We start from the raw sequence: 21,749 nt of genomic DNA, 5'->3' as shown, positions 1-21,749 counted from the left end.
TGAGATGGACAGAACAAAATCACTTGGCTATCTACTTAAAGAAATTTGGGCATGAAAATAAAGGAGACTTTGGTACAACAAGATGGGGGTAAAAAGAACATAAGTTCTGGAATCAGAGGACCAGGATTCAAGTCTTGGTCATGCTACTTACCAGCTGTAAGACCTTAGGCAAATCATTTAAGTCTCTGAACTTCAGTTTCCTCATCTGTAAGATGGGAATTTGATCTCCTCATCCCCAATTTATTAAGCACCTACTATGTGTAAAGTGACGTTGCTAGGTACCCCAGGGATGTGAAGACAAAACCAAAAAATAGTCACTTACATTACATTCTACTGGGACAGATAATTTGACTACCTGTTTATATATTGTCTACTCCTGTCAAAAGCCCAGTAATAACAAGGGAGAGGACAGTGACATCTAGGGAAATCAGGAAAGGCTTTCTGAAGGAGGTGACTTCTTAGTTGGGTCTTTAAAGAACTAAGGATTCTTGAACGTGCAGATAGAAATTCTTGGTTTGTGCAAAGGAACCAGGGAATGGGATTGCTACTTTGGCAAACAGTCAATGAAGTTGGTGGGAATGAAACCCAGAAAGGGATTAATGTGAAGTAAGTTTCAATACCCGATTCCCTTCTTCCCTTCCCTCTATCCCCCTACCCGATAAAAAGCCTTGATCCCACAGATGATTTTCATTTTTTAAAAGCATCAATACACATATTTGCTGCTTGAGTCAAGGTCATAATTTCAGTCAATGAACTCTGTTCTCATGTTCACCCTGTAAGAGAATTTACCTTCATTCATCAATGATGAAACTCTGCAGCCAGAGGAGCTCCCAAAAACTACACTAAGACAATATGTTCCTAAATAGTAATTTGTTTTAATTGTATGGTATTAAATCACCTTGCAAACAGATTACAGTCACTACTATTTATCAATAGGTACTGTACTTTTTTTTGGCAAACAGAACAAATTGAAACAAAAAAAAGCAAGTTTTCATTATCATGTAGAAAAAAATAATAAACCCCAAAATAACTATTCACCTACATGTCAAATGATTTCTACGGCAAAACTGAAAACAGAAAATCTACACTTACAGCAGATTTCAAATAAAACCTTAGTGCAAGAAACATAACCAAGTTAATCACAGAATCAGTACTAATGAAAGAGGATGGAAAATTCTCCTATACAGAGGTAGAGTCCAGTGCACAAGGCTAAAACAATATTCAATAGTCTAAACAAGACTGAGCCAAATTTTATGGAATCCACTTTAAATTTTAAGTATCAGACTGTATGTACATACATACAATAAATAGACTATACAATCTTTAAAGTAGTTTTAATAAACTCCACAAAATTATAGCAGATGCATTGAGATATTTACATAATTCAAAGTTTATATGTCTCTCATTCAAATAAAAGGGATAAAACTACAATTTCTGTTAGAAAGATAACAGAACTTCTTTTCTGAAATGGTTTGGTAAAAGATGATGACCATCTACATTATGGTAGGAACTCATTTTTCTTCAGAGGTAAGAAAGCTAAGAAAATATGTCCCTTTATTTTTTTTCAGCTAGACAGATTTTTGGAATACATTTTGTACTTTCTATTATATTTTCAGAGCTCTTCCTCTGTTCAGTTTTCTGTTCCAAATAGAACCTGCATGTGAACAGAGAAGTTATCTCAAATCAATGGGCACAATCAGGAGAGGAAGGAATTTCATTTTGAGGTTTGGGTTTTTCTTTTCTTTTTCCTTTTTTCCTTTTTTTTTTTTAAATGATAGATTAGAAAGAACCGGGTGGATCATTCTGGGCCAACAATCAGGTCACAGAGGGGATTAATCACATGAGCCTGCAAATAGAGAATATTCAGTCTGGAATTGGTACCTTGGCCCTTAGAAGGCCATTTGTTTCAAAGGCATGTTTCACTGAGAGGTGTGAATAAATATATTCATGGGTCAGGTCTACGACCTTCTGGCACTAAGGTAGGGAAGAAAACTAATGGAAGATCTTTCCATTTTCAGCTAGTCCAAAAAAGCATGTAAAAAAACTCAGGAAATCTGTCATTCACATCACTGATTAAAAAAAAAAAAAGAGGGGGAATGGGGGGAGACTAGAAGACCTCTTCTCTGTCATCAGATCCAAAAGAAAAGTATAAAAAGAAAAAAAAAACCTTCACAGAATCAGATTCATGGACTTGAGTTGAAAATTACCATGCCCCCCACCCACCCTGAATACATTTTAATGCTACTTATGTATATAGGTCCAGACTTGTGATTTCATTGGTATAGGGAACTCCAGGATGTGGAAATTCCCTCCATGGATGAAGATCAGTAATTCATCCATAACTTTGAATATTAAAGAATTGCCTGAGGCACAGAAGGATAAGAAAGTTGCCCATGATTTCACAGTCAGTATGTGTCAGAGTCAGCATTTGAATCCAGGTCTTCCTGACTCTAGGCTGGCCCTCTATCCACTGTACCATGCTGCCTCTCAATCTTCACATTACTATAAAATTTTCTGCTTTATCTCATAAGGAAAACCAGGAATAATTAGGAAATGAAAAAGGTACAATCATAATTCATGAAACATTAACCTTCTTCACAGTTTTAATTTTGTTTAAATTTCTCTGAGCACCCACAATGAAAAATACAAGTTGAGTTCATGGTGGTGGTGGTGGTGGGTTTGGTTTTTTTGTTAATTCAACCTGTGAAAAATACCTCAATAAAGGTTAATTAACATTCATCTCTTCAATTATCTTCCCAGGGAAACCCTCCTCCCACCCACCCATTTTTTTAAGTTTTTAAAAAAATTTTTTATACAAACAGACTTAAGTTTGATTTAAAGTAAACATATAAAAATTGAGGAGGATATTGCTTGTAACAATGGAGATGGATGAATGAACTAGGTGGGATGTACAAAAAAACCACTTTTGTGATGTGAATTCAAGCAAGGATCTAAGTGGTTAGGGGGAGGCGAGGATAGGGGAATTGGAATTGCAACCCAGTAGAGATTTCTGCAGCCCATTGCTTCCTCTTGGCCCATAAAGTCTGAGTATTTCGACATCTGCATCTTTAGGTCAGAGAAAACAAAACCGCTCCAAGAACACAGGAAGGCACAAGCACTTTGTGTGAATTTCCATTTTTTGGTGGGGAAAAAACTTAAGAAGAATTAGCACAGGAATGTTGGATTACTTTGTATACTTTTGGTTCAGCACTACAGTCAAGGTAACTTTTTTGTTATTGGGGACAAAAATGAAAGGGACAGTTCAGGCATCTAGAAACATAAGAAATGTACAATACTTCTGAAGGGTGATAGCTAAGAAGACAGCTCACAGAGAATAGTGCAGTAAGGAACAACCAATACCATTTATTTGGATGTTTGTGCTACGGTAGATACAAGCTATATTCTCTGCTCTGCAGGACCAAAAAAGAAGAACAAAAAAAAACCATGCCTCAAACGCTGAAAAGCAGCTAGAAGGAATGCAAAAAATCCAACAGAATGTACTGAGCTGAATTTCAGGTTAAGGTAAAAAACAATGCCACTCATTTTCCTTAGTGTACATCCAAACTTGTTTATCTCCTGTTTTGTTTTCATTTTGTATTTATCTATTGATGAGCACGGTATCTCAAAAAAAAATGACAAAGTCATTTATATCTTTCTTTCTTGCCTCTACACTACTTTCCTTTTCCTCCGTTTCTTCCTGCAGAGTCCCCCATTCCCTCGCCAAAGGTTAGTGACATTGTGGGGGGGGGGAGGCATGAGACAGGATTTCCCAAATACTGATTTATCTTTCCACTGAAAAGTTGCTGCGTGTGTGCCACAGGGTGAGGAGGCAGTGTAAAGGCAGCTTGTCGGAGCTAAGGATTAAAAACAAAACCAAACAAAAACGTAACCAAAAACCCCCAGAGTCTTTGTGTTTTCCCAAACCAAATGAGAAACCAGAGGGGTGAAAACAGTATTTTTGTAAGAATATCCTACATGCCACTGTTAGGAGATGATGGCTGGAGACCACTTCAATGCAGCCAGATTGTCAGCACTAGCTGACCGCTTCCTCGTAGATCTTCTTAAGTCCTTATACTTGTCTTCACACAGACGAGAGATGGCCTGCAAGCCAGGAGAGAGGGAGAAGGTCAGACATGAACCAACTGGGTTCAAATCAAGTGACTCTATTTGACAAATATTTACTAAGAACCTTCAATAATAAAAATAATAATAACGACAATATATTTCTGTAACACCTTTAGGCAGAAATTCAGGAATTCCAGGAGAAAGATTTCATAAGGAAGAAGCAAACCTCTTCGATAGTGTTGGTCCAATTAAGGGAATGCATAAAACAGAATGCCTTGAAGAGAACTGGATAGTTGCTTGAAGAATGAATGAAATATATGAACAGTTATGAAAAATAAGTCAATATACTAGCTTTGACAGAGAATGTAAGCCTTATTCTGTACTTAAGAGCCTACTATTTCTTTGTCATAAGATAGAGCAGTAAGGTGGCACTGGATAGAGCACTGGCCTGCAGTCCTTTCTTTCTTCCTTCCTTCCCTTTCTTCCTCTCCCTTCCTTCATTTCCTCTCTTCCTTCCATCCTTCCTTCTTTGCTTCTCTCCTTTATCCTTTTGTTCCTCTCTTTTTCTTTTCTTCTTCCTTCCCTTCCTTTTTTCCTTTTCCTTTCACCTTCTTCCCTTCCCCTTCCCTTCCTTCTCTTTCTTCTTTCTTTCTTTCTTTCTTTTTCTTTTGTGAGGCAACTGTGGTTAAGTGACTCGCCCAGGATCACACAGCTAGTAACTGTCAAGTGTCTGGTCTGAGACTGGATTTGAACTCAGATCCTCCTGACTCCAGTGCTCAATCCACTGCACCACCTAGCTGCCCCATTCTTTCTTCTTTCTCTCCATCTCTTCTTTCCTTCTCTTTTCTTCCCTCTCCTCCCTCCCTCCCTCCTGTTTTTCCTTCCTTCCTTTCCCTTCCCTTCCTCAATTTCACTAAATTGCTAATTCAATAATTAACGCTTTGATTTTATTTTTCATTTTTACTTTCCTAACACACCACAGTGCAGAGGAAGGAACACTGAGCATGGGGTCAGGAGCCCTGGGTTATGATCTTGCCTCTGCCACTAAGTAAGTAACTCACTTGCCTTCTTTCTGGGCTTCAGTTTCCTCATCTCTAAAAATAAGAGGATTAGCTTAGGTATCCTCTGAAGTACTTGTAGCTCTCTGGGACTTCTCTCAGTAAAATGTAAATTCTTTGAGACCAGAAATTTTTGTGTTTGTATCTCTACCACATGGTAGGAGCTTAATAAAGGAATAAGCATATATTAAGCACCCGTTACGTGCCAGGCACTCTACTAAGTACTTTTTACAAATATTTCATTTGATCCTCACAAGAACCCTGGGAAGTAGGTGTTATTATTGTTACCATTTTGCAGTTGAGGAAACCGAGACAGATGGCAGTTATGTGACTTGCTCAGGGTCACACAGCTAGTTAAGTATCTGAGGCAGGACTCAAACTTAAGCTTTCCCGATTCCAGGTCCAGCATTCTCTCCACTGTACCACCTAGCTGCCTGCTTCATAAATTTCCTATTGAAATATATTTAATCAATTCATCATTCCCGTATTTAATTTCTAAAAATACTGAAGTATTCTCACATTTTGTCTGATTTGCAGTTCTGAACTCTCTGCAGATCCCCTTTGCTCCTATCTATTACTGAGTAACATTTTCATGGGAACTGTACATTAGTTGAGTGAAATAGTGTTGGGTCTTGATGTCTTTGGCCATGCCTAAAGCTCTAGACCAGCCTGACCTACAGTTAGTTGAGGTGACAAAGCCAGGGAGGAGGGAGGGAAAAGGTCAATAGTTCATTAGGGCTGCTTGATTGTGGTACCTGACTCTCAGCATATCCAAATTGCAGTAAGACCCTCTCCCCTCACTTCCCCTTTCTCCCCTTCCCTCCTCTCCTTTCTCTGTTCTTCTCCCTTAACTTTTCCAAAGCGGCACACATATTGGCCAGTTTAGGGGAACAGCGAGAAGTCCATGTTCTCATCATAAAGATGAGTCATCTCCAGATCTGGGGTCATGAGTCACTTTAGGAATGGGGTTGACCAACCCAGGCCCCAAACTGAGTCCAAGAGAAAGAGAACTGGCCTTTGTCTCTCAGTAGTATGGTGTCAAGGAAATAGGAAAGTCCAAGCTACAGCTCCGGAACCGAGTGTTCTCTCTATGTAATTTAACTTTTCTAGACACGTTAGGAAGAGACAGTGATGGTTCTCTTTGCTAGAAAATCTTCTTAGGTGGCTTTCTGGGTGTTTTAATTGACTATGAGGCCAAGGGTTACACACTTAATTTTTTTAAAGGCTACTGATGGAAGAAACTAGAGATACTCAGCCGGAGAAGAGTAAACTTGGGGAAATAAAAGCTGTCTCCAAGAATCTGAAGGTTTTTTATGTATAGAAGAAATTAAGGCTTGCTTTAAATGGCTCCTGAGGGAAGAACCTGTAAGAATTATTTTAAATTACAGAGAGGCAAATTTGGGATGAAAAAAAATACTTCCTAACAATTAGAACTGCTGAAAAGTGGAATGGCTTGAACGACCACTTCACTTTTTAATTATGCCACAATGGGCATTCTTTTTCAGATACAGGTTAGATTAGATACCCAGTGACTTCACTTTCAGCTCTAAAATTCTACAATTCTGTGATTTCCAAATGAAATAGTCACACTAGATGGGCATGGTGGAGGATACATATGACCCCAGCTAAAAGGTAGGTAGCTAAGGCTGGCGGATCTCTTGAGCTGGGGAGTTCTGAGATGTAGTACAGCTGAGACCAATCAAGCACCGCTAAGTTTGGCATCAATATGATAAGCCCCTAGGATTGGAAGTCACAAAGTTGCCTAATGAGAGATAAACCAGCCTAAACCAGGAATGGAGCTGGTCAAAGTTCCCAGAGAGAGAGAGAGACAGACAGACAGACATATAGACAGACAGATAAAATATTCACATTAAATAAAGGATGATATTGAGAAAATGATCAGAATCTGGGTCAGATATCTATTTAAACATGCATGGATCCCAAAGCTCCTAACCTCATGTTTTGGCCAAGCAGCCATGAACACTGTAAAGAACATACCATACCAGTAACTACTTTTGGTTTTATCTGACAACAAACCATACTTTGAAAAAGCTTCTTCCTCCTCATCCATATTCAGTGCTAATAATGAGTGCACTGGACGTATCCCTAATGATGCATTGTGGTGTTCTGTTTTGTTCTTAAGCATCTCACCTCAAGCTTGTGAGCCCTTTCTTTGCTGAGAGGCTCCAAGGGAAAGCTGAGATTATTTGCTTCTGCCAGGGAACGAAGATCAAAATAATACTTGGCGTAAACACTGGAAGGAACATTGATGTTAAACTGCAGCAGTTCAAGAAATTGTCGCTCCAGCTCATTCCTGAAAAACAAAGTCAGAAATAGGGCACACTTAGGTATGGGGCTCCAACGAAGGGGCGCAGCCACTCAGTGGTTTGAGAAACAAGCCTGGGAAATTGTATAATTTAAGGGGAAACATGTAGCTTAATTTGGTAGGGCACAGCTGCAGTTTAGCCACTGGACTTGGTATTAAATCAGAGACTACTTGATCCTGTCGGTGTCCAGAAGGAGGGAGCCCGATTCAATGGGATGATTGCCAAGAGTGTTCCAGAATGATTCACTTCCCGGCTCTGACTCAGTACACAGTCAGTGGACTTCTGACAGCAGGACCCAACAGGAAGAGCCCATTAATTTGGGCACAATAGCTAAAAGGTGTTGAGAGGCATCTCTTGGTGAATTCACATACCCTCTGATCCTTTTCTAACAGTGTGTCACTACTAAGGCAATGAACTGGAAAAGAGGGGGGAGGGGAAAAGATGAGAAGGATCTAGAAGCACCTTTTCATAAAAGCACTCAAAAATCCACAGGCTTCCATTCAGCACAGGGGGAGGAGCTGGGAGGGTGTGGACTAATGAATTTCCTGAAGTATTACAGAACTCTAGTGATGGCCAGTCCTTGGACAGGCTGAACCTTCCATGCCTTTCTCAGCTTGGTGAGCTGCTCAATGGGCTGCAATGTTCCTTTCCTACAATGTTTCAAAGGAATTAACATATGTAAAGTATGTTCCAAACCTTAAAGCATTATATAAAATTCAGTAATGGTAGGGGCAGCTAAGTGGCTCAGTGGATAGAGCTCCGGCCTTGGAGTCAGGAGGACCTGCGTTCAAATCTGGCCTCAGACACTTGATACTTACTAGCTGTGTGACCCTGGGCAAGTCACTCAACCCTGACCGCCTCACCAAAAAAAAGTTAGTGATGCTGATGATGTTCTCCTCTAGTGGGGGTAAGAGTGCTGGCCCTGGATGCAGGAGACCTAGCGTGGTATCCGATTTCCAATATTACTTTCCACCCATGTGACTATGGACAAGTCATTTGACTCTTCAAATTCTCAATTTATGCATCTGCAAAATGAAGGGGGCCAAATTAGATGACCTCTCAGATCCCTTCCAACTCTAAAACTGGATGAGTGTCACACTGTGCAATGGAGAGAACACTGCACTGTGAGACAGGAGATCTAGGCTCTAGTCTTGTCCCTGCTAGTAACCAGTTGTGTGTCTTTGGTCAAGTCAGTCACTTGTCCCTGTTGGCCTCAGATCCTTATCTATAAAAGGAGAAGCTAGGGCCAGGGCTCCTGTCAGCTCTAATATTCTATGAGACTTGTGAGCCTTGGACCAGAGTCTGACAATGCCGCCATCTGGAATTTTTGAATCTTGTTCTGTTAAGACAGGGCCTCTGGTTCTAACACTAGTCATTGTTTTGGTCTGTGACTGTTACTTGATGAAACTTGGACGCTTCTAAGTTTGTTTGTTTGTTTGTTTGTTTTCCATCTCTTGACAGTCCCTTTCCTGATTCAGACCTTGTCCCAGGTCTTTGTCCTACGTTCTACCTTCTGTTCTCCATGAAATCTTGAGACCTGCTGCTAATACAAGCGCCATTTGAGACATATGTGAGAAATGATTCTTCACATCTGTCCAGAACTGGAGGAAGTGGAGGTGTTGGAAGCTGCAGTGAGGAGCAGGAGGGGACAGGAAGGTAGAGGGAGGTGACTTCAAACACTGCTAGATCTGAGGAAGGTATCCTACATCAGGGAGTGAGAGACAACTAAGATCCTTCCACAAAAGTGAACCCTGACACTGCAGAGGCTCTCGGCCCTCCAGAAGGAAGCATGGAGGGCTCACAGTCAAGACCTCAATCTCTCTCTTTCTCATTCCATGTAAATTATTTGATCTTATTACTATGTGTATATAGATTTATATAGGTATGCATACGTGTGTATGTATGTGTGTGTGTGTGTGTGTGTGTGTGTGTGTGTGTGTGTAAATTCTAATCCTCTCACTAAATAACCTAATGAGAAGGGAGGAACTACTATACATACATACATACATGCATGCATGCATGCATGCAAGCATACACACACACCCCTATATAAATAAGAAGGAGAATTATTCCAGAATTACAGAAATTCCCAAATGTACATGAAATATTACTTCATAACCTTGAATCATGCCACATGTCACTAAACAGGCTAAGCCTAGAGAAAGAGATAACATGCTTCAGTGGTCCAAGAACCCCCCTGATCTACACCCTGCTCATCAGAGCTATGCTGAATATCCAATGTGATAAGACTGGGGTTTTATGATGAAGAGTGAAAGAATAAGTGTCAAAATCTTATGAACTCAATATCAAATTGCATAAACTAAGTGGCCTAGACAAACAGAAGACCTACTGCACATTAAAGGTTTTTTTAAAAGATGCAGAAAGCTATCGTTTAATGTTTAACTATTGGATTTAATTATTTTACTGTACTTTGCCCCAATTTACTCACACATCTCTGTGTTTGTCATCTCTTTTACTTTGATCATTTATTTCTAACTTTAATAGGTTTTAACCAGACTTATCTTGTGAAATATTTTGAGCCAAGACAGGTCTTTAAAAAAGCAAATGATGAAAAAGAATTTAAGCTCATAACTGATGAAGTCAAAGTGTTAGGATTCATGAATTTAGGAAATGAGAGACGGACGTCAACCTGGAGGCGACCAGAAGGTGTCACCACAAAGTTTCTAAATTTTAAGAGAAACCTTTTTATTTAGTATCAGGAGAGCTGAAAATTACTCAGCTAGAGAGGCAGAAAGCCTACCCAGGTCAGGAGGGTTCTCTGGTAAGGCATTTCTCAGGTCCAGCCCAGGATAGTTTCTTTTTTGTTTGCTTTAAACAATGTACATTTTTCCAGAGGCCCTGCTTCAGGGAGGAACATGGCCTCCATACCCCAGGCTCTAGCAGCTCTCTGGGTAGGAATAAAGCCTTTCTGTCCAAGCCCCCCAGGCAACCCTGGGTAAACAGGAAGCTGACAAACTTGGTGTTTTGGGGAGGCACTACTGTTGGGAAATGAATGTGAATATTAACATTTATATAGTACTTACTATGTGTCAGACACTGCTAAGCACTTCACAAATATTATCTCATTTGATCCACAACCACTCTGGGAGGGAGGCGCCATTATTATCCCCATTTTACAGATGAGCAAACTAAGCCTAACAGACACTGAAGGACTTGCCCAGGGTCATACAACTAGCACATGTCTGAGGCCAGATTTGAACTCAACTGCCTCACAAATATTAGTACATCCTATAATGTCAGGAAATGAAGCTTCCAATAAGCTATATGGCATAGTGATAATCACTGGACTTGGGAACCAGGAAGAAATAGGATTAAATCATGCTGCAGACACTTACTGTGTTGACCTTAGGCAAGTCATTTAACCTCTTTCAGACTCAGTTTCCTCATCTGTAAAAAGGGGATAATAATAGTACCTACCTATGGGGATCAAATGAAATAATATGTAACATGCTCTGCAAAGCTTAAAGTAAAATATTAATGATAGCTATGATTACTAATAAGATTGTGACACAGATTCAGCCCAAGCAAATTCCTCTAATGTCCTAAACTTGAGGCACCCTGGCTTTAGATACAGGCACATAAATCTCAGGGTTACATTTACAAGATGGGTCAAATACACCCACATATGCAAAAGAAAATATTCCCAGTGACCCAGGACGCCCACTTGTCTGCACACTACAGCTGCTCTACTCCTACTTGTCACCTCCTCCCATCACTTCCAAGTATTTTACAGGTTTCTAAGCCGCAGCAATGGAAGCCATGCCTATCCCTGATTTTATGTACTGCTTGCAAGCTTTGCTAGCATGACAGAAGGCTGGTGCATTTCTCAGGGTTATCAGCTATGGTGGCTACATTTTCGCCCCTCCAGTTTAGCAGTAGTCTGTTCCTTTGCTGTGCTAATAGCTAATGGCTTTCCTGCCATCTGGCATGCAGCACAATGGAGGGTAACAGCCAATCAGCCCACTCAGGAAGCTGGGAATGATGTCTATGTCAGGTCCAACTTAAATAGCTACGTTAGAGAAGTTAAATCTTTGATTTGCTTATGATGACACCACACTACACTCACAACATGCCTTGCACACACATGCTAATCTTTTTTCCATTCCTTACTTCATTCAACAAGTATTTTTCTAGTACCTACCAAATGCGAGATGCTACATGAGACACAAGGGAGGACTCTTCCTGTCGTTGTGGAGCTTATAATCTCATAGGAAAGATAGGACATACACAAATAACCATTAACATAAGCAACAATGTGAAGAAGAGCCACGAGGGGAAAAGTTAATGTGCTGTGTAAGTTTAGGAAATGCAGAGCTTATTTCTGCGTAGGAAGATTAGGGATTTCTTCATCTGAACAAGGACTTGAAGGATGGGCAGGAATTGGAATCCACAGTAAAGGCATTAGACATCGAAGAGCATAAAAGAAGACATGGAGGCAGAAATACATAACACTTATATATCCAGTTTGACTGGAATATAGGATGAGTAAAAGCAAGGTGAGTGAGATAGGAACAGGGATTGAGCCTGTGATTTATGCAGAAACAAATCTAAAGTTAGAAGGCTATGAGGCAACTGGATTTTTTTTTTTTGCTGTTTCTTTGAAAAAGGTCTCTCACTCATTTCCAAGATATATAAGGAATTGATTCAAACGTATGAGACCAAGAGCCATGTCCCCCAACAGATAAGTGATCAAAAGATACACACAGGCAGTTTTCAAATGAGTAGACCCAAGCTATCAACTATCACAAGAAGAAATGCTGTAAATCAATGATAATTAGAGAAATATAAATTCAATTTATTCCTTGTTGTTTTTTTCTTCCTTCTGATCAGACTGCTAGAGATGACAAAAGAGGTAAGTGACAAATGGGCAAAGTGCTGTTGGAAAACAGGTATATGACTGTACTCAGTGGATGCATTAGTTGCTGCTGCCATTTTGGAAAGCATTTTAGAACAATGCTCCCTCCAAATTATTTAACTATGTGTACCCTGTGGACCAGATATACCACTATTACATCCATACCCCAAGAAGATCCTAGGAAAAGGAAAAAAAAATGTATATGTACAAAATCTTTTTAGCAGTTCTTTTTGTAGTAGCCAAAAACTAGAAACCAAGATGGGAAGGAGTATCTTCCTACTGGGGAATAGCTGAATTTGAATGTAATGGACTATTGCTATGCCAGAGGAAATGACAAAATGAATAGTTTCTAATGAAACTAGGCAGATTTCTATAAACTGATACAGATCAAAGTGAACAGAACCAGAGTAACAAGTAATACGATGACAACATGTTCTAGAGAAAAGCAACCCTGAAAGACTTTAGGACTCTGATCAATGCAAAGATGAGCCACGAGTCCAAAAGACGAAGAAGAAAGAAACATGCTGCTCAACTTTTGCCAGAAACATAATCAACTTAAATTGCAGAAAGACAAACATTTTCAGACCTTGCCACCGCAGGTCTTTGTTTTGATTAACTATGCATGTTTAGTGAGAGGTGTTTTTTTTTATATGTTCAATTGAGGGAGCAGTGGAAAACACAGATTATAAATGTATGTAAAATTATTTTTAAAGACTTGGTAAGTATATAAAAAGTAGAAGAGGAGGAGTCAAAGATGGCAGTGAGGTCTCCAGTCTGTTGGGATCGTTAATAGAAACTGGGAAATACAGAAAGTAGGTTCTAGATATGCCGAATTTGGGATTGTTGTTGAGAGCACTACATATGGGGGAAAACTGGTTCAAATCCAGGCTGGACCAGTTTTGCTACTTAATGTCTCTGGTCCTCAGTTTCCTCATCTGTCACATGATGGGGTTAGACTAGATGACCTCTATGGTCACTTCCAGCATTAACCTCTATGGCCCTCTATCCAGGTAGAAATGTATAGCAGATGGTGGGAACTGTAAGCCTAGTATTCAGAAAAAGGATTAAGGCAAAAGACACAGACTTAAGAGTTGTTCAAGGGATAGATGAAGCCACAGGAATGGATGAGATTATCACTAAGGGAGGGAGACTAGAGAAAGAACAGAAGAGAAGAAAGCCCTAAGGAATACCAGTGTTTGGCCAGCGATTCATGGGAAGATGGTCTGAGAGGAGGAAGGCAGGGAAAGAGGATCCAGAGAAAGAGACCAAGGAAGTAGGCCTGAAAGGTAGGAGGAGAACCAGCAAAATATGGTAACACTTCTCAGAATGCCATCAAAATATCAAAAATCACTAATAGCTCAAATCAGCTCTACACAAAGATCTCTGGGAGCACACAAAGTTTCCTTGCTAAAAGCTGAGTAAGTGCTGACTTTTTTTATGCTATAGGCAAATCTGTAATTCAATGCTGATCTTGCCAAATTATCTACAATCTAGAACGCAATTTTGCATGGGCAGCATTTTCTTCTTTTCCTTGTTTTTAAAAATTAATACATCTTGTTCTGATGCATGAGTCACTTCCCAACAAACAATCTCCCCATAGATCTTTTCCATAAAAAAAAAAGCTAATCCAAGGTTTGCTATTAAAATGACTGCATGACTGCATGAGTGAGAAAGCATTTATTGTTTACTGTATGGCCAGAACTGTACAAAGCTCTGGGGACACAAATCCAGCCAAGCAAGACGGCCCTACTCTTGTGGAGCTTATTGTACCAAGGAGAGACAAGTTAGAAAGGGAGAGGGGACACCCAAGTAGAAGCATGGTTTGGAAATAGCTGGAAAGGAAAGTGTAGATCTGGTGCCAGGCAAGGCAAGGCAAAAACTCACCTTTCAGAGCTCAGAGTATCAGGAAGACAGTTCTGCATCTGAGGCAGAGGAGAAGGAGGAGGATGACCTGAAGGAAGGCCACAAGGTTTGGAAAGGGCTAGGAAATGTAACTTTCCAGGCTTTTACATTCCCATTTTTTTAAAATGAAAGGATAACTAACCAAACCCACCAAGAAATAGAAACAGAAATTCCATTCAATATAACTATTGAATGTATAAAATATTTGGAAGTCTCCATACCAAGAGATATACAGGAACTATTTGAATATAACTACTAAGCAGTCTTTATAGAAATAACAACAGGCCTAAATAAATAATGAGAAATATTAATTGCTCGTGGGTAGGCTGTGCCAATATCATAAAAATGATAATAATATCTAAATCCATTTATTTATTCAATGCCATACCAATCAAACTACAAAATAGTTACTTTAGAGGTCTAGAAAAAAATGTCAGCCAATAATAATAGCTAGCATTTATATAGTGCTTCAGGGTTTACAAAGTACTGGGGCAGCTAGGAGGCACAGTGGATACAGCACGGGCCCAAGAGTCAGGAGGACCATGTCGTGAGGAAATTGAGGCTCACAGAGGGGATGGGACTTGCCCAGGATCACATGGCACTAACACTAACAAGTATCTGGAGGCAGGATTTGAATTCAAGTCTTTCTGACTCTAAAGCCAGAACTCTTGCGTGCTTACCATGCACTGTACTAAACACAGGGGATAAAAAAAAAAGGCACCAATACAATTCCAGCTTCCAAAGAGTTCATTTTCCAAGGAGGGGGAGGGGAGACAACATGCAAATGACTACTTATATACAAGATACACACAGCTCATGGGCAGGTCACTAGTCACAGGGAAATGACTAGTGTAGGAGGGTAGTTAGGGGTCTAGGGAAGGCCGTCAGGGGCAGGTGGGCATTGAGCCAAGTCTCCAAGGAAGTCAGAGAATAGAGAAGTTGGAGGTAGCAAGAGGCACCATTCCAGGAATGGGGGAAAACCAGCGTAAAGTTCGTGAAGTCAGGAAGTGTTATAAGTGAGGGACAGCAAGGGAGTGGCCGAACTGGAGAGTATGTGGAAAGGAGGAAACTAGATGAGGGTGGGAAAGGTGGGAACAGCTTTAAATAGATTATTATATATTTGATTCTGGAGGTAATGTCTGCTTCCTTAAACTGTATAACTATAAACTTAAACTATATAAATTATAAAAACTTATATAACTATATAAACTATATAAAACTATATAAACACAAAGGGAATAAACATTTACAGAGCACCCACTACATTCCAGGCATTGCATTAAGTGCTTTAAAAAAAAACAAATATTATTTCATTTGATCTTCACAAAAACCATGAGAGGTACATACTACTATTATCTTCATTTCACAGTTGAGGAAACAGAGGGAAACGGATATTAAATGTCTTGTTTAGGGTCACACAGCTAGCCAGTGTCTAAGGCCAAATGTAAAGAATAGAACTCTTCTAAAAAATTACGGTTCAGTCATTTTTCAATCATGTCTGACTCTCCATGACCCCATTTGGGGTTTTCCTGGCAGAGATAATGGAGGTATTTGCCATTTCCTTCTCCAGCTCATTTTACAGATGAGGAAACTGAGGCAAACACAGTTAAGTGACTTGCCCAAGGTCACACGGCTACTAAGTGTCTGAAGCCAGATTTGAACTCAGGAAGATGAGTCTTTCTGACTCCAAGCCCACTATTGTATTCACTGTGTCACTTTTCTAAAAATGGATTTCTAGAATTTTTCCTTCCAAAGGCCAGAAACCTTTAACATAAGGGATAAGAATTTTTGACAGGCATTCTCCAGTAGACAGTGTCTTCTTCCTTCTTTTGGGGGTGATAGAATTTAGACGCAGAATTTTGACATATACATCAAAGCGATCATTTGACCTAGGTTTCTGAGTTGAAATATACTTTGTTTCTCTTCAAAAATCATCACAGCAAAATAGTAACTTTAAATATATAATTCAATCCAATTAAGTCCAATAACATTTATGAAGTACCAACTGCATGCAAGACTCTGTGCCCAGGTGCTAGGGATAGTAGACAAAAAAACACTTTTAAACCAGTTCCTGCCCCTGAGAGGCTTACATTCTTCTAAAGGGACAAAGTGAACAGATTAAGGATATGCATGATCATTTGAAGAGAAGTAAAAGAACTCTAACAACAAAGAGTTTCCTGTTGGAGACAATCACGAGCTGAATCTCATTTCTCTCCAGGGAGCACTGGTGATTTTCTAGACTCTACCACACTACAGAAATCTCTTCACCCAGGAAGGTCACTCCACCCCTGGACTTCTCCCACTCCAAGTACCTTCCACCCCTGCTGCCTCTTCCTCTGATTGGCTGGTTTTTGGCAGAACTTCCATTTAAATGAGATGCCCTCCAGCCACACCTTGATTCCACTCCAGGCTATACTCCTAACTCTCTGGAATTTGAGGGTTATCTCCCACCCTCAAACTTTTTAGCTTCCTTTTATGTACTGTCTTCCCCCTCAGAATGTGAGCTCCTTGAGGGTAGAACTGTCTCTCTGCTTTTATCTGTAGTCCTGGCATTTAACACAATGGTAAATACTTAATAAATACTCAACTGCTTAAATTGAACCTGAAAAGGAAGTAAAGAGGGAACATGTTCTAATCACAGGGGACAGCCTGTGCAAAGGACCAAAAAAAGGTCCAAGGGAGATGGCCGGCTGATCTTGCCACACAACAAGTAAGTCAGTTTGGCTTGAATGTAGAGTGTAGGAAGGAAAGCAATGTCCCATACATCTAGCTAGATTGTGAACAATTACAAATGCCAAGCTAGGTCATTTTTATTTCATCTTAGGGCCATTGACAACGTATGAGCCGAGGAATGACATGCTCAGACATGTGCTTTAGGAAGATTATTTCGGCCAATGTGTTGGGAATGGACTGAAAAGGGAAGGCTACTCTAACAATCAATGTAAGGGGTGATAAGAGAAAAAACTAGATCGTACAAGCAGGGGAAAGATGTGAGACATAGTGTGTAGAAAGAATGGAAAAGGCAGCAAGTGACTGGATATTGGGGAGGGGGGTGGTGGTGAGAATAAGGGTTAAGTATGATGCTCAGGTTCTAAACCAGAGTAATTAGGTAGATGATGGTGGGTTGTTGTTTTTTGGGGGAGGGGGGGCTTTTTATTTTTTATTTTTTGCAATGGGGGTTAAGTGACTTGCCCAGGGTCAAACAGCTAGTAAGTGTTATGTGTCTGTGGACAGATTTGAATTCAGGTCCTCCTGAATCCAGGGCCGGCGCTCAATCCACTGCGCCACCTAGTTGCCCCCTTGATGGTGGTGTTTTCAATGGGAAAAAAAAACACTAAAGTTCTGAGAAGGGAGATAGGGAGGGAGGGGAAGTAATAGTGATACAAGTAGGAGAGGTACCATGGACAGAGAAACATTACCAAATCTCAGGAAGGAGACAGTATCCAACCACAACAACAACAAAAAGAGGGTGTGGTCAAGTGACAAGAGTGATTTGGGAAACCAACAGTGTAATTGCTGCTGGGAACATTCACTCACACCTTCAAACCACCTTCTGACAAGCTTCTAGCTCTGTTACTGAATTGGCCCGATTTAGAATGTGTTCTACCTCAGCAGAGCCACACATATCCCTAAAGGGACGGATGGGGTTCGTCCTCATATGCCACCACACTGCCTCTTTTACTACTAATTATTTTTCATACTCATAAAAACCTAGCTCGTGGAGAAGAAGCAGGACCCTGCTGGAAAGCCAAGCTAGTAAAAATTATTTAGACCTTCTACTACTCTAACATCGCAGTTTGACCTTTTAAGTAGAACGAAACAAGCTATGCCTATGTAAACATTTTTTATTTTCTTCCTCTGCCTGCCATGAGATGTTTGAAGACATCAACCAACTTCTGTAAGAATTCATAATACTCTGATCATTGGCTCACACGTTGGATGGGGCAGCCTTGTCAACGACATTTTCCACAAAGGACAGAGAGTTCAGGTCCAACGAGTTCGGTAACTTTTTTTTGGCTAAAATGCTAAATTTAACCTCTTCATACGCTATAATATCTCTGGTTCTTTAAAAAAATATATCTGCACCAAGCTGCTTAACTCAACTAAAATTTTCCTATTTCAGTGCAAGAAAAAGGCTTTACTTGGGGCTAGGGTAGGATGGTAGGGACTCGTGATTCATACACCCTAGTGGAATCCAGTAAATTAAATGAAAGTTAAAAATTACTACTAACCATAATAAATTCTAAATTTGATATTACTATTTCTGGGCTGGGTGAATTCTGGCCAAGCATTTAGTATACTTCTCAGTAGTGATAAGGACTGGACATAGAACCTGGTCATGCTAGAGGGTAGCCACACACAGAGCACTGGCCAACTGACAGGATGGGGTCTTTAATGGATCCAAAAAAGTTTTTGATTTCTGCTTAATGTTGCCACAAAGAATCTAACAATCAATGGATAATCTTCTGGTGGTTTTGTTTTTATTTAGAAAGAAATTATTTAGAAGTAGGGTCACAGACTATTCCAGAAACATTTGTTTATTTCCTAATCTAACTCCATAAAACCCTAGTTAATAATAATAATTATGACGATAATAATAGCAAACATTTATACAGCACAGTTTGTACAACACTTTACTATAATCATTTGATCTTCACAACAAACCTGTAAGGTTGGTGCTATTTATTATTATCTCCATTTGACAGATGAGGAAACTGAGGCTGGGAGATATTAAATAACTTGCCCAGGTCACACTGCTAGTGAGTGTCTGAGGTAGAACTCTGAATGAAGTTCTTTCTGACTCCAAGTCTGGCACTTTCTCCACTATTCCTAGGAGGCAGATGGGCAGTTGCTTCATTAAGGAAGCCTAACTTTAACAAAACTCTCAATCTGATTTTTTGGGCATCAATACCTGTTTTGTTGTTTGTTTGTTTTTTTGAATCAAGCAATTCCTGTTACAGAAACTTGTTCCACCAATGCATATCAGTAACTCATCTGTAAATGATATTCTTAGAAAATTGCCTAGAGTATTAACAGGTTAAGCGGCTTGTCCAGAGTCATTTAGTATGTGTCAGAAATAAGACATAAAACCATGTCTTTGTCATCCAGTATACATACTTATTAAAATAACTGGACTTTCATCTATATGTTTTTGTACTCCTCTCTCAGTACATGAGCTCCTTATGACTAGGGTTCATCTTACTTTTTTGTTTGTATTCCCAACACTTAGCATGATGTTTTGCTTAATAAATGCATTTTCATTCATCAACTCATCCATTCAAACTATCAGAGCACTCCATTTTCCTGGTATTCATCCCCAGTCATCAACATCACTTTGTTCTTGGTATGAGGAGGCATAGGTGCTGAATCTGGTTCTACTAGTGATTTCCTTATTTTTCCCTATAGATACAAAATTGATTTTTAAAAAATAATCACACTGAACACTTCACTGCATGGAAGAATGTTCAAAGCACTGGCTCTAGAATCAGAAGATCTGAGTTCAGGTCATATATTTAAAAGTTACTCCCTTTTGACCTTGAATGATTCACTTAAACCTCCATGGAACCTTAGTTTCCTTCTCTGCAAGAAGAGAGGATTCGACTAGATGCCTCTGAAGTCCCTTCCAGCTCTTTACACCTATGAAACGACAAATCTATAATCCTACATCTATAGTATACCATATGTATCTACATACTCTAATATAAGATCAAATCATATCTTGACCACATCTTCGTTCAACTAAAAGTGGCCAGCTGGGTTCACTTCTGTCTAGTTCAATTAGTATGTCATATTTTAATGCTATATATTAGGAGTCAATTAATGAGCAAATACTATGGTTAAAGTCATAAAATAAATGTTCCTAACATTTGTAACCTGTAATGGGACATGGAATCTATAATATGCTCTTTCTGGAAAGAATATTAAACTATCTGTTTTATACTTTTAATAAGAAATTGTATACTGTCTTATTCTTTTCAGTATCAGGAATACCATAATAGTTTGTCTATTTTATTTAATAAAGGATGGTAAAGAGAAAAGAAAAGGAAAGGAAAGGAAAAAGGAAAGGAATGTTTCTCTGCTAAAGACTCAGGAGAATAGCTCAAAGCTTTGAAGGGCCCCCAAAGAATGGAGTGCCTCACTGCCTGGGGACGTGCTAAATCCATGGCTTAATGGGACAAAGTACAAACGGAAGAGGCAAAAGTGTGTCAATTTATGGATCTGAGTCCACAGTCATATGCCCTGGGGTTTATCATCCAGGTTTAACTTTGGATGGGGAGGGTCATGGAAATTGAGTAAGACTAGCTAAAATGTGCTGCAAAACCAGTGTAGTGATTACAGTAGGTCCACCTTTTAAACTGAAAGAGGTAGGGAAATGTTGAGTTTAAAAAAAAGGCCAGTCTCAGAGGACCATAGTTACATAAAACTTGGAGTAGCTTCCTGTAATTCTTTGGAACACAAGTCATTCCACAAGAATGTCAGCTAGGTGGCATGGTGAGTATCGGACTTAGAGTCAGGAAGACCTGAGATCAAATCCTGCCCCAGACACTCACTAGTGACTAGGGAGTCACTTAACCTCTTTCAGACTCAGTTTTATCATTTGTCAAATGGAGATAATCATAGCACTTATAGAATTGTTCTAAGTGTTAAATGAGATAACATAAGTGTTTAATAAATCTTAAAGTACTGTAGAAATGCTAGTTATTATCATCAACTAGTATCATTAACTAGTATAGTTTATTAGTTTTGTGTGATAAATAAATGATATTAACTCACATGTCTTCTACTGTGATGTCTTTCAGGATCTGGCAGTAATCCACATTCCAGACTGCCTGGTCATCCCAAACTTTGGACGCTAATAGAATTGCTCCAAGTACAATTCTCTTCCAATTTGCTGGACAGATATCTATCTCTGCGTAAGTTAAAAGCCTTTCAAGATATACCTGGGAAGACACGAAAATGCCAGAGCTAAATGACTTTAGGTTTTTTTTCATTTACCAACATAAACAGAAAGAAAAATTATTTAAGTGTTCAGAATACAGCCCCTCATCTTCCTTTAAACAGGGAGTTACCATTTGAGAATATTCGGTCTGTCGAGACTAAAAGGCTCAACTATTCTAATGGAGTTTCCTGCAAAGGTCAAGCCCGGTGGCCTGACTAGGCCTGACTTGCTTAATCCTAACCAGAATTATTAAAGAGACCAAAGAATTCCCAGCAACCACAAGGCAGCTTCTCTCACTATATCAAGTAATGCAATATCAACACCCTTCCAAACACCAAAAAATGCTCCAACAAGTAACCAAAAGAACAATGAAAATATAAAGGAGGCAAAATAGTTGTAATCGGTTTTGTTTTCTAAAAAGATTTAGGCCCAAGCTGGAAAATTAGATCAATGAGGAAAGAGGTACATAACTGTCATAATCTATCCTGAAAGCAAACAAGTAATATTGACAGCCATCTTTCATGATGGCTCATCAAGTTAAAAAGCTTGTCAAAGAGACTCTGTGGCATAGGAGATAAGGC

The 21,749-nt window shown here is 39.5% G+C and overlaps 1 protein-coding gene across 12 annotated transcripts in view; it reads right to left on the bottom strand.

Annotated features, from left to right (window-relative positions):
* Positions 1-855: 855 nt before the first annotated feature.
* CCNY (cyclin Y) overlaps positions 856-21,749 on the bottom strand; it is a 286,765-nt gene continuing 265,871 nt past the window's right edge. For all 12 annotated transcript variants that reach the window (XM_020990387.2, XM_078152440.1, XM_078152424.1 and 9 more), the window contains 3 exons: positions 21,003-21,169; positions 7,275-7,437; positions 856-4,101 (listed from right to left, as the gene is read on the bottom strand). In XM_020990387.2, the coding sequence (XP_020846046.1) occupies positions 3,985-4,101; positions 7,275-7,437; positions 21,003-21,169 (447 nt within the window). In that variant the 3' untranslated portion in view covers positions 856-3,984. The remainder of the gene's footprint in view (positions 4,102-7,274; positions 7,438-21,002; positions 21,170-21,749) is intronic.

This window comes from Phascolarctos cinereus, unplaced genomic scaffold, assembly GCF_003287225.1.
Source record: "Phascolarctos cinereus isolate Bilbo 61053 unplaced genomic scaffold, phaCin_HiC Scaffold_1;HRSCAF=81, whole genome shotgun sequence".
Taxonomy (NCBI): domain Eukaryota; kingdom Metazoa; phylum Chordata; class Mammalia; order Diprotodontia; family Phascolarctidae; genus Phascolarctos; species Phascolarctos cinereus.
Note: the sequence above shows the minus strand (reverse complement) of the source record. Positions and strands in the feature narration are given on the sequence as shown.